The sequence below is a fragment of the Arachis ipaensis genome, chromosome B06 (genome assembly GCF_000816755.2).
Source record: "Arachis ipaensis cultivar K30076 chromosome B06, Araip1.1, whole genome shotgun sequence".
NCBI lineage: Eukaryota > Viridiplantae > Streptophyta > Magnoliopsida > Fabales > Fabaceae > Arachis > Arachis ipaensis.
Genome location: NC_029790.2, coordinates 89,170,269 through 89,183,436, shown reverse-complemented (window position 1 = coordinate 89,183,436; position 13,168 = coordinate 89,170,269). Strand labels below are relative to the sequence as shown.

The window sequence follows — 13,168 nt, the reverse complement described above, 5'->3', positions numbered from 1 at the left end:
AAAATGGATTAATACAGACAGATTTACAGACGGATTTAGTCTTTATTACAGACGGATTTTTGGTTACCGACGAAATTACCGACGGATTTTGTCCCTCTGTAAAAGCTCCGTTGGAAATTATTTACCGACAGATTTTTTTCCGTCAAAAAATTATAGACGGATTTTTACAAGTTACCGACAGATTTTCCCTCTGTAAAATTTTTATCTATTTCCCAAAGATGACGAACTTTCCGACGGATTTTCTGTTTGTAATTACAGACAGATTTTCAGACGGATTTTCCGTCTGTAATTACAGACGGATTTTCCGACAAATTTTCCGTCTGTAATTTTAACTTTGAAAAATCATCCCACGTTCTGATTACAGATAGAAAATCCGTCTGTAAATCTGTCTGTAAAGTAAAATAGAATTTTTTTTATTTTTCTAATTGCAAAATAAACTTGTTTTCATACAAAATAAATATAATTTTAATACAAATTTTTATCTAATTTGTATTCGAATATTTATAATATTTCAAAAAATAAACAAATTCATCATATTATCAAAACATAAACAAACTGTATTAATACATCAACTATAATCCTTAGTGTATTGTCCAACCGTACTAAATTTATCAGCTATAATTCATAACATTGTATTATATAAGAAAAATTACATTATGCAAATCTCTACAAGCCAATCAACTAGTATCCCGCGCATGCTTTGAGTAATGTCGTGTTGCTTTATATCTCTTAATGCAATTGGAAAAGGGCTACACTTCTTGCCTGATATTTAAAAGTACTGCATGTCAATAAAAGTACACAGCAGTAAAAGGTGCTGGGGATTTGAAACACGAGCAGAATCAACATTCCTTAATCAGCCACCCTGACGCTCCATTCAATCTGCACAGAAGCAATTTCAGGTGCTCATGCTTCTTGCCACTAGTTGTGGGGTGCTTCTAGCAGCTTAAAGGGACCATATGAATGAACTAATTTGCCATGAAATGAAACTAGTAAATTAGTTCTCAATTCAAAAGTTGAAAATAAAAATTTGGCCTTCTATATATTTTAATTCATGGACTTCCAACAAAAATTTTTAGAAGTTGCAAAATCAATTTCTAGGACTAGGACTAGGAACAATTCTAATATACAAAGCAAGGAGTAATGATTTCCATAGATCCCAACTAAGAACAATTAAGCTATTTTCAATCAGCCAATAAGCTATACAATGCACTAGTAGAAATGGGGCAACTCACTTCAGAGGAATTTAACAAAAGAATAAGGAGAGAACAAGAACATCACTTTCATATAATATACATAGAGAGAAAGAGAGAAGAGCGAGAGAGACAGACCAAAAAAAAAAATAAACGTAGAAAGAACAAAGAAGCACCGTGAAATATATCTTAAAATAATAAATGAATCAGAAAGAATATATTCAACTACCTTCTGATGTAAGCCAGCCATTCATCATTACTTACTGGATATTATGAGCAAGACCTTCAAACACACAAATATCCAAGTTAGGCTTACACAGTATAAGGCGAAAGTGACTGTTTCGCAACCAGTTTTGGTTGTGCAGTTTCCTTCTCAGTGGCTGTGGCAATGGCAGGTTTCGAGGGAGCCGGATCACTGATGGTTGCAGCATTCGGTTTCTGCATAATCACAATAAACAATGAATCATAAATTATAGCTTAGTATAGTTATAGCAGTGAGGTAAATTTTTTTTCTTTGTCATAACTTGTAATGTAAGAAAGGACATACCTTTGGTGAAGAAATGTAAGGTCTTTGAGATGATATCTTTGCAAGAAGCTCCTCCGTGGGAGTTAGCGGCGCAGTTGTCTCTGTTACTACCTCTACTATTTTACAATATGCAAGATCAGGGTTCTTGGCCATGACTGCCATAAGTTCTACCACCTACCATGAAACAGAATTTGTTACTATTGCTCTGTCATTCATAGGACTAGTTTTACAAAATTGGAAATCAGCACAAAAGTTTACATGTTAAGCACCTGAAGGTTTGATACTTGACCCCCAAATAAAGTGTCTTCTGTTGATAGTGTTAGGTTATGAGTTTGAACTTCTTGTTAAAATATGATAATATCAGAAAGAATTTCATTAATGCTCACTTGAGAATAGCTGCAGGTAAACCAAATTTATTTGTTCCCAATGAAGTAACCAGTACTCTTCCCTCCACTTGTTCCATCATGAAGCTTCATTTGCTCAACACTCTGCATATGTTCTATATCTTAATGCACATCCTTTTCAAATCAAGCACTAATGGATACCAAATCTTGTTCATAAGATAGAACCTGTACCTTGATTAGTGGACCAACTCTCTCAGCACTCCTCACTCCAGCTCTTACTTTAAATCCATGTTTTATAAGCTCTCTGAAATAAAACTATCACTAGTCAGCATTTTAAAGAAAAGAAGTTTCTTCTTAAAGAACAAGTGAATTGAAGAGTACTAACAATTAAATTTAACCCAAAAAAAAAAGATAAAAAGAAAAACGGTCAGTAGGAAGTAGACATTTCAGAATTACTCACAATTAAAGAGGCTAAGAAAAATCACCTTAACAGGAAGTGAAGTACCAAACTGATCCAGATACCCTATTACTTGGCCTTCTTTGATGTAATCACCCTGTATATTTCAAAATTAAAAAGCAAAATAGAAGGAAAAGAGAAGATATTAGTGCTGAAGGAACATGGCTATCATACAACTAAATGTATAACATCCCATGCCAAGTCAACAAGCTTCTAACTAACTTAAGGCTACGTTTGGATCTTCTTTAAGTCTCACATCTTATGTTAACCAATACGAGATGCGAGCAATAAATCTGACTCGATTTATATGGATCTTCTAATTTATATAGAAGTTCCATTCAACTGAATAATGTGCAGACAAAAAGTGAAGTAAGCAAGGTTTCTAATGTCCATTCCTAATTCCTAACAATAGAAATTGCAAGAAATGCAATGACCAATGAAAATGAACAATGTAAAGAAGAAGATCAAGAATACTATGTGATGTGACAACAAAAATTAAAGAAAGTAAAAGCATTAATAAGAGAGTTATATATATAGGTACCATTGAATCAATGGATTTCTGGTTCATGCGATACTCCTCAAGCTTTTGAAGCTCTTGAGAGAAGTTCTACAAATACGGAAAGAAGGCACCTGAGGCTAAGATTGGAACACACAGTCAGGTAGCAGCAGCAAAGCAAAAGCAGATAAGGTATTCAATCAATCAGTTCATAATTTCTTATAAATATAAATCAAGCTAGAGCATTAACAGCTTCTCATATCAGATTATATTGTTCTAGTATGATTTTCAAATGAAAAAAAATATGCAATCCATGAATTACCTTTTTCAATGATTTGGAGTGCTTACAGCTAAAGAACCACACTCAGCAATGCTTTTGTTATGCATAAACAAAAAAAAAAAAAACCAAAACTTAGCTGCACAAATGAACCAATTAACCTTCTTAGATTTAACTGCATAATAAACCAATTAATAAACAAAAAAAAAAAAGAACAAAAATTGCATACATGCATCAATGATCTAAACAAAAGAAGCATAATTTTGCAAGTAGTAATGAAGAAGCTAAAAGGAAAATTTGTTGAAATAAGTTTCTGAAGAAATGGTCATTGAACAAAGAAGAACGCAATAGTTCTCTTATTTGTTACCCTTTTATAAATAACTATAGCATGAAACAAATGAACAATATCTGGAAAGTAAGTAAAAAAACCCTCCTGAAAGCTACGCCCTTCTCGAGCTGCTTCTCGTGCACGCTTTAAAGCTTTAAGTCTCCAACTTGCTCCTCCATCCCCAATAAGGGAAGCAGATAAAAGTTGGTCTAAACCAACTTTAGTCCTATCACTTTCTTCTGGGTAGCCACTTCCATTGTCCTTCAGATATGGATTCAACTCCTTAGGATTCACCTTAATTGACTGAAGAAAACAAAATATTTAGTCTTTTTAATTCTACAATAGCCATGAGAATAAAAGGAGCAGACAAGCTGCAAACAAAATAGAAATATTCTTCGCCTATTCGAGTGTCAAAAGCAAAGTGAAATATTGGTCAATCATTATTCCTTCAAACAAAAGTATACAACAGTAGATGAGCCAAATAGGTTGTAGACACACAGCAAAAATCAAATCATAGGTAAGAATCAGGATATTTACTTTTGTGAATAATATTAGCAAATGTCCTCACCTGCATTGAAAATTGAGTGAATCTAAAAAAAACTCCAAAGTAATTTAACCTTAAACAAACACAGTACACGAAAGCACGAAACTGCATTAAGGTCCTCACCTGCATCCATGTTTCATCCATCCATACCATTCTTTCAATGTACTCAATACGAAAACCAAATAGTGCATTTATGTCAGCAGCTTCATGGTTACCACATATCAGGTGAACATTCTCAGGATACTCAATCTGCAGAATCAAGGGCAGTACGTGATCGGTTATAAAGATAAAAACAAAAATAATAATTAAAATACAACTACATATACACATTAATATAATTGAAGTAGCTTACCTTAAGTGCAAGCAGCAAGGTAATGGTTTCCAAGCTGTGCTGTCCTCTATCAACACAATCTCCCAAAAACAGATAGTCAATATACCTGAAACATTATGAGTACCAAACTAAATAATAAATAAATGAATCATATGAAGCACATAGCAAGAGATCAATGTAGAGGCTATGATATCATCCCAAACCTGCATGATATCAATAAAATTCAGCCTCTATATAGTAAAATATATGATAGATCACGTTCTTGTATTTGATATGAGAATTAGGACTAACATGGTGAAGATTTTGCTTCTGTTTGTACCAGTGAACATCAATTGTGTTACCTCTCTTATCTCCAAGAAACCCAACATGTAGAGGCTGCACACAAAAATGCCAAATTAATTCTTCCAGAGTAACTTTTTCAACATTTTCATTTTCCCTTCATGACAGTTTGCTTTTAGAACACAAGTTAACATACATTATTTACAAAAATTTTCACAGGACTTTCACAGCACTCATTTACTTATATTTCCAAGTACGAAAAATTATAAAACAATAGCATTATACACCCTACATCATTTCAAACAACTACAACCTTACCTGCAGTAGTAAGCTTCTCCACAGCCGCCCAGGCATGGAACCGCCGATGGCAACGAGAACTCCTTAGAGAAAGGCAAATTCAGTTGGCCATTCATTAAAGATTCCACAACACCTTCAGGAAGAGGAATTTTATCTTTGGAACTGCCAGAACCACATTGATGAGTTTCCTGATCCTCATCTTCAGATGATGAATCCATCTCATGGAAGTTTTTTGACAAGCTCGAAGAGCTTCCGACATCACATCCATGACTTTCAGAATCCCTTAATCCCTAGAGGTAAAGCCTCCTTCCAATTTGAAGCTCTATGGAACCAATAAAATGAAAGCAGAAGCTACATACAAAACAATCAATCTGCAAAGTAGTTCATACACACAAAAGAACACAAGAGAAAGAAGAATAAGTCCTAATAAACCTAAACAAGCAAGACCAAGATAAATACAGAAGTAAATTAAGAAAAGCAAAAACCTTGTTGAATGAGTGTTGAGACCCCACAAGCATTTGGTCCCTGAGAACAAGGTCCCCATCAGAGAAGAGACTCAACGGTGAAGATCCTCGCAAAGATTGCACAGCAAATAACAACGAAGAAAGCAGCTCCGATAACGGAGAGAGCAAGGACCAAGTAGGGCGAGAGAGCCTGGCTTTTTCCATGGTCTGATGTATCATCTAAGGGGAGAGGAGGAATCAGTGGCAGTGGCGGTGGCAGTGGTTGGGAATAATAGTAGTATTGGGGGTTGGTGATGTAGATTTTGAGGCAATCATCACAATTTGAAGAACAATTCTGCACCATGTGGCAGAGGGACTCGCAGATTTCTGGCATGAGTTTTCTGTGATGGTGAAACACCATTTCTGAGAGAAATTGTGGTTAGTTAGGGTTTTAAGGTGTGAAAGAAGAGAGAGAAAGAGAGAATGAAGGAAGAAAAAGAAGAAATATGATTTTGTGTGTGAAAGGAGCTTGATATGGTGGGGATGAGGTTAGATTTAAATTAAAATTTTTCGACGGAAAATTTTAAATTATAGATAGATTTTTCGTCTGTAATAATTTAATAAAATGTAGTATTTTGTCTATTTAATTACAGATGGATTTTCCGTCTGTAACCAATTTTTACGAAAAAAATAATTTTTCCGACGGAATTATCGACGGATTCTCTTTTCCGTCTGTAATTTATGCTAATTCATTTTTTTTTGTTTTTCGACAAAAAAATCCCTCTGAAATTCCGTCTGTATTTCCATGGGATAAAAATCCGTCGGAAATATCCGTCTGTAATAACTAATTTTCTAGTAGTGTAACCTTTTACCCACATTTATTCAATAAAATAGCATGCTTTCATGATTGTCTCCTAATTTGTGCTTAAGAGTGAAAATATGCTTTTTAGGTCTTAAAATAGCTAAATATAATTTACCATGATTCCATTAGATGCTTTGATATGTTTGTTAAGTGATTTTAGATTTAGGAGGCAAGGATTGGATCAAGGGAATGAAGGAAAAGCATGTAAAAATGGAGAACTCATGAAGGAATGAAGAAATCGCAAAAGCTGTCAAGCCGATCTCTTCGCACTCAATTGACCATAACTTGAGCTACAGAGGTCCAAATGATACGGTTCTAGTTGCATTAGAAAGCTAACATCCGGGGCTTCGAAATGATATAAGATTTTCCATAGTTGCATCATGATTAAGGGTGCGCACGCATACTGTACGTGTACACACCGATGGTTGCACATGATTCACTTAATGCAACTCGTGGCCAGCGATTTTAGAAGCCTTGTGGCCCAACCCAACTCATTTCTGATGCTATTTAAGCCAAGGATTGAAGGAGAATTAACATACTTTTGATCATTAGTCATAGTTTAAGTTTTAGAAGTAGTTAGAGTTAGTTTCTAGAGAGAGAAGCTCTCACTTCTCTCTAGAATTACGATTAGGTTTTAGATCTAGATCTACTTCTTCTCCTCTTCTAATTTTTTTTTCTTCCCTAATTATTCTCTTGAAGTTGTAGAATTCTTCTTCTCTTGTAATTCCTTTGTATTGTTAGTTGTAGTTTATGAACTTTCTTTTGTAGATCTACATTTCTTCTTCAATGCAATTGGTAAGTTCTTTGTTGTTTCATAATTGTTTTGCCTTTCTATTGTTAATCTCTTGCTTTTGTAGTTGTAGATTCCTTTAATTCTTGCAATTAATAATGTTTTCCTTTATTGCCTTCTATGTGTTTGTTAAAATGCTTCTTTTAGTTATGAGTTAGATTTTGTTCCTCTTGGCTTTGGTAGAGTAATTAGTGACTCTTGAATTATCTAATTCCTTTGTTGATTGACAATTAGAAGTTGCTAATTGATTTGGATACCAGTAAAGCTAGTCTTTCCCTTGGGAGTTGGCTAGGACTTGTGGAATCAAGTTGATTCATCTACTTGACTTTCCTCCATGGTTAGAGGTTAACTAAGTGGTAGCAATGGATAATTCTCATCACAATTGAGGAGGATAATAAGGATAAGACTTCCAATTCTCATAACCTTGCCAAGATCTTTTCATAGTTGTTAGTTTATTTTCATTGCATTTTACATTTCTTGTCTCCTATCTCAAAAGCCCCCAGAGATATTTCATAACCAATAACAAGGACACTTTATTGCAATTCCTAGGGAGAATGACCCGAGGTTTGAATACTTCGGTTATTAGGATTATTAGGGTTTTGTACTTGTGACAAACAAGATTTTTGTATGAAAGGATTAGTGTTGGTTTAGAGACTATATTGCAACGTGACTTCATTTGTGAATTCTAAACCGTCAAAAATCCGCTCATGAAGCCCCATCCAAGTGGTTCCAAAGAAATCCGGTGTTACTACAATTAAGAATGAACAAGGGGAGCTTATAGCCACAAGAGTCCAAAACTCATGGAGGGTATATATTGACTACCGGTGCCTAAACTTGGCCACTAGGAAGGATCACTTTCCGTTGCCCTTCATCGATCAAATGCTTGATCGCCTATGTGGTAAATCTCATTATTGCTTCTTAGCTGGATATTCCAGATATTTTCAAATCAACATTGCTCCAAATGACCTAGAAAATACCACCTTCACATGCCCTTTCGGAACGTATGCGTATAAGAGAATGCCATTTGGCTTGTGCAACGCCCCAGCAACGTTCCAAAGGTGTATGATGAATAAATTTGTGGATCTTTTGGAGCAATACATGGAGATGTTCATGGACAATTTTTCTATTTATGGGGACTCCTTTGATCTTTGCTTGGACAATCTAGCGAAAGTATTAGAGAGGTGCACTAAATCAAACCTTGTGTTAAATTTTGAGAAATGTCATTTTATGGTTAGACAAGGTATCATTTTAGGGCACATTGTCTCTAATGATGGGATCTCTGTGGATCCGGCAAAGATCAATGTCATTTCTAGTATGCCTTACCCCTCTTCTGTGAGGGAAGTCCGTGCATTTCTTGGACATGCAGGTTTTTACCGGCGATTCATTAAGGACTTTAGTAAGGTGGCATTACCTCTATCTCGATTGTTGCAAAAGGATGTGGAATTTGATTTAAGTGAAGAGTGCATGGAGGCCTTTGACAAGCTCAAAATTGCTTTAACACAAGTTTCCATAGTGCGAGGACCGGATTGGAATAGACCTTTCGAGATCATGTGTGACGCCTCAAACTATGCGGTGGGAGTGGCGCTAGGCCAATGCAAGGGTAAAATTCCTTATGTCATTGCTTATGCCTCAAAAACATTAGATAGAGCACAATCCAATTATACCACCACCGAGAAGGAATTGTTAGCTATTGTCTTTGCCTTGGATAAATTCCGGGCTTATCTACTTGGTTCTAATATGTTTGTTGCTATTGCAAGAATTTGACCTTGAAATCAAAGATAGGAGTGGTTCGCAAAACTTAGTGGCGGACTACATAAGTCGCCTTGAGCATACAAAGGGCGATCCCACTCCTATTAATGATACATTCCCTCTTGAGGGCTTGCTAGTAATATCTGAAGTTATCCCTTGGTACGCACCTATTGCCAATTACTTGGTTGCTCGCACCTTTCATCCCAATTTCTCCCAACATCAAAAGGATAAGCTTAAAAGTGAATCCAAATATTATGTATGAGATGATCCATACTTCTAGAGATATGGTACGGATCAAGTAATTCGAAGGTGCATACCACAATCCGAGCATCAAGCTATCTTGGAAGCTTGCCACTCTTCCGAGAGTGGTGGTCATTTTGGTCCTCAAAGGACGGCTCAGAAGGTTTTGGATTGCGGCTTTTGGTGGCCTACACTTTTCAAAGATGCATCCCTCTTTTATAGCTCTTGTTCACAAAGCCTTAGGTTTGGAAATATCTCTAAGAAGAATGAGATGCCCCAACAAACAATATTATTTTGTGAAATTTTTTATGTTTGGGGTATTGACTTTATGGGGCCCTTTCTAAATTCTAATGGTTTCATGTACATTTTTCTTGCCGTTGACTATGTTTCCAAGTGGGTGGAGGCAATCCCCACTAGAACCGATGATGCTAATATAGTGCTTTATTTTGTTCAGAATAATATTATTTGCCCCTTTAGATCACCACGAGCAATCGTGAATGATCAAGGCTCGCACTTTTGTAACAAAAGGATGGCAGGGTTAATGAAGAAGTATGGCATCATCCATAAGGTAGCCACAGCATACCGCCCACAAACGAACGACCAAGCTGAAGTCTCCAATCGGGAAATCAAGCACGTATTGGAAAAGGTTCTAAAGCCTCACAGGAAAGATTGGAGTTCCAAACTCGGTGATGCGCTTTGGGCCTACCGGACGGCCTACAAGATGCCGATTGGTATGAGCCCGTTTCGGTTGGTCTATGAAAAGGCTTGCCATCTACCGGTGAAGATAGAACATAAAGCGTATTTGGCCGTAAAGGAGTTAAACATAGGATTTGGGGTGGGCGTTGAAAGGAAGCTACAATTGGTGGAGCTTGAGAACCTTAGATTGGAAGCCTATGAAAATTCAAGGCTTTACAAGGAAAAGATGAAAGCAGTGCATGATTGAAACATAAGAAGAAGAGAGTTTAGAGCCGGAGAGTTAGTTCTCCTCTATAACTCTAGGTTAAGGTTGATGCCCGGAAAGCTAAGGTCAAGGTGGGAAGGTCCTTATAGAGTGGAGAAAGCGGAACCATATGGAGTCTACCACCTACGACACCCTTCAAGCCCCAACATCTTCAAAGTTAATGGACACCGTCTAAAGATATACCATGGAGAAAAGATGAAAAGCAACAAAGAGGTTGAGGTGTTCCTCCTTGAGGACGCACCAGAAGGCGAAGAGATTTGAGCTCATGACCGTCCAACTTAAGGACGTTAAACAAAAGTGCTAGGTGGGAGACACCCCACCACGGTATGATCGCTCTTTGCTTCTAGTTCATTGTACATAGCATTTTTTTAGTCTTTGAGCTTTTCTGATTGCTTGACTTGTGAGATTGTTCATAGTATACTTGCTTTTTGCTTTATTTTTGTGCTAACTTGCTCATGTGGAGTCCATTGATAATGCTTGGATTGATTTGAGATGTTGAAGAAATGCTTTAGAATTGAGTGTTACATGAGATATTTTTGATGTTTTTGACCCCTTTAGCATGCATTACTACCAATTTTGAGCCTTAATTGATTCTCTTCATGTGCATGAAAAAAAAGGGGGTCTACGCTTAAGCGTGCAGGAAGCGTGCGCGTCGATTGCGCATTCCTCACTCTGGGTACATTTTCCCGAAAGTTACGCGAACAACGCGTGAACGCTGCGCAAAACGCGCAACACCAACCCACGCGTATGCGTGAGTCATGCTCACGTGTCGTCGCCCCAACCATGCCCATCCACGTGTGAATGCATATGATGCGGACGCGTGGGTCACCTTGCAGGCCACCCTAGTACATAAACCCGAGAGTCATGCTGTGACGCGTACGCATCCCTGACCTATCCACCAACCCACGCGTACGCATGGGTGGCACTCGCGTGCCCCTCCTCTTTTTACTCATCCGCGCGCACGCGCATGAGGCACGTACGCGTCGGTCCTCCACGACGCCATTATTGCTGCAACGCACCCTGTTTGGTTTCTTTCCCCATTTCTCCTCTTCCTTTCTTCTTTCTTTCTTCTTCACAACTTCTGACCACCATCTCTCTACCGCCACCACCGGCGGCGCTACTCACCGCCGACCACCACCTCCGGCGGCTCCACATTCTCTCTCATCTCTTCCTCTCTTTTTTCTTCTCCTATCTCCACTTGCACTACACCTTGCTTCCTCTCTCTACTCAAGGTTTTCTACTACTTCTTCATTTCCTCTTCTTGTTTAAATTCTTCCATTCTTAGTTGCCCTCCCTTGTTTCTCCCATTTCTCCTTAGTCACATTTTGATTAATGAATTCTTGTTTAATTGCTTGCTTTCTTTTCCAATTTTCCATGGGTGTTGAGGTTGGATTTATCTCTTACATTGGTGGATTATGTTGCTATGTTTTAACTTCTTGGTGATATGAGGTGTTGTTTGATGATTTGTGTTGCATTTTGGGGGTGCTATGATGCGTGAGCATCTTTCCTACCTTTTTCTAGTGAATTTGCATTTAATTTGTTGAGTTTAATCAAGAATTAATTATCTTTTAGCCACTATGGATGCTACTTTGAGTCGTGTGCAATTCTATTTATTTTAGGTAGCATTCGGATGGATTTGATGGAGTTTTTGCAGAAAAAGAGAAGAAGGCGAATGATGCTGTCAACCCTGACCTTTCTGCACTACAACCTGAGTAACTCGAGCTACAAAGATCCAATTGACATGATTTTAGTGGCGTTGGAAAGCTAACTTTTAGAGCTTTCCAACGATGTATAATAGTCCATACTTATTCTCCATCAATTCGGCCAAGGCTGCGCCTAACTTGGTATTTCTCAAGTTAGGCGTGGATTATTAAGGAATCAAGTGGTCCCCAACTCTCCAAGAAGCAAGCACGCAATCTCCTATTAATTCTGATTTAAATTTTATTTTATTTATAATTAGAAAAAGATATTATTTAGTTTAGGAAATATATTTTACATTAATTAGGATTAGATATAAAAAGGAAAAAGAATCAGCCCTTCAGGAATCTCTTCTCACCTACCTCATTTCGCAAATTTACAGTTTTCATAATCCTTATTTTTCTCTCTGAACCATGAGCAACTAAATCTCCATTGTTAAGGTTAGGAGCTCTATCTATTGTATGGATTTATACTATTATTTTTCTTTTTAATTTATATATTGATTTCTATTTCAAGAATTGTTTTTGTTCTTTATTTTATGAATCTGGGTGGAACGGAAGTATGACCCTTGTTCTAATTGAGTTCTTGTATACCTTGGAAAAGCTCTTTACTTGAACAACAACTTATTGAAAAAAATTTCTCCTAAACTTCTAATTATCTGGACTTAACGAGATACGTGACATATAATCCTTTTATATTTGGGTAATTAGAGTTTCTGTGGCACATAAACTAGAATTAAACTTCATCCTCTAATCGGAATTAAGTGACCAAGGAATTGGCGGTTGATGAAAGTTAGAGTAGACTAAGATGGTCTAAGGAATTAGGGCTTAGTCATATATAGTTTGCCATGAATTGAATCTTGCATAATTAAAATAGTTAGTAAGAAAAGTCAATCCGGAAAATAGATATCTCTGAAGCCTTAACTGTTTCTCCATATATTATTCATATCAATTTTACTGCTTATTTTCTGATATTCTGAATTTACTGTTAATGCGTTTGAATACCAAAACACTCTTTTCTGTTTGTCTAACTAAGCCAATCACTCAATCATTGTTGTTTGATCCATCAATCCGCGTGAGATCGACCCTCATTCACCTAAGGTATTACTTGGTACGACCCGGTGCACTTGCCGGTTAGTTTGTGGGTTATAAATTCCGCACCAAATTTTTTGGCGCCGTTGCCGGGGATTGACTGTGATTGACAACTATTCGTTGTTTGATTGCTTAGATTAGATAATTTTTTTCTTTAATTGATTCTTTTTAGTATTATCAATTTCTAATTTTATTTTTCATTTTTTTATTCTTTCTTTTTCGTTTACATCCCTCCTGCCCCGTATCTTCTTTTTATTTTCTTTTT

General features: G+C 36.8%; 2 protein-coding genes across 7 annotated transcripts; one reads left to right on the top strand and one right to left on the bottom strand.

Moving 5' to 3' along the window:
• On the bottom strand, positions 1,273–2,456 carry LOC110264040 (protein TIC 62, chloroplastic-like). 6 transcript variants are annotated; one of them, XM_021105805.1, is made up of 5 exons: positions 2,292–2,456; positions 2,103–2,204; positions 1,986–2,020; positions 1,738–1,883; positions 1,273–1,628 (listed from the first exon to the last, which is right to left on the bottom strand). In XM_021105805.1, exons 2-5 carry the CDS (start codon positions 2,180–2,182, stop codon positions 1,503–1,505), a joined length of 387 nt encoding a protein of 128 aa, XP_020961464.1. In that variant the 5' UTR covers positions 2,183–2,204; positions 2,292–2,456; the 3' UTR covers positions 1,273–1,502. The 6 variants fall into 6 exon arrangements, 2 of the variants coding, with proteins under 2 accessions (XP_020961464.1, XP_020961463.1); XM_021105804.1 differs by having other exon boundaries at positions 1,986–2,023; positions 2,292–2,396; XR_002349775.1 differs by lacking the exon at positions 1,273–1,628 and having other exon boundaries at positions 1,818–1,890; positions 1,986–2,023; positions 2,292–2,390.
• On the top strand, positions 9,512–10,096 carry LOC107647052. The gene has a single exon (XM_016351180.1). The coding sequence runs from the start codon at positions 9,512–9,514 to the stop codon at positions 10,094–10,096; it is 585 nt and encodes a 194-aa protein (XP_016206666.1).

Bases quoted from the DNA above. Each gene is read 5' to 3' on its own strand.
- LOC107647052 (XM_016351180.1), top strand. From the start codon at position 9,512: ATGTACATTTTTCTTGCCGTTGACTATGTTTCCAAGTGGGTGGAGGCA.
- LOC110264040 (XM_021105804.1), bottom strand. From the start codon at position 2,182: ATGATGGAACAAGTGGAGGGAAGAGTACTGGTTACTTCATTGGGAACA. The intron at 2,024-2,102 runs GTGAGCATTAAT...CACTATCAACAG, and splicing joins TTACCTGCAGCTATTCTCAA to AAGACACTTTATTTGGGGGT. The intron at 1,884-1,985 runs GTGCTTAACATG...GGTAGGTGGTAG, and splicing joins GTCAAGTATCAAACCTTCAG to AACTTATGGCAGTCATGGCC.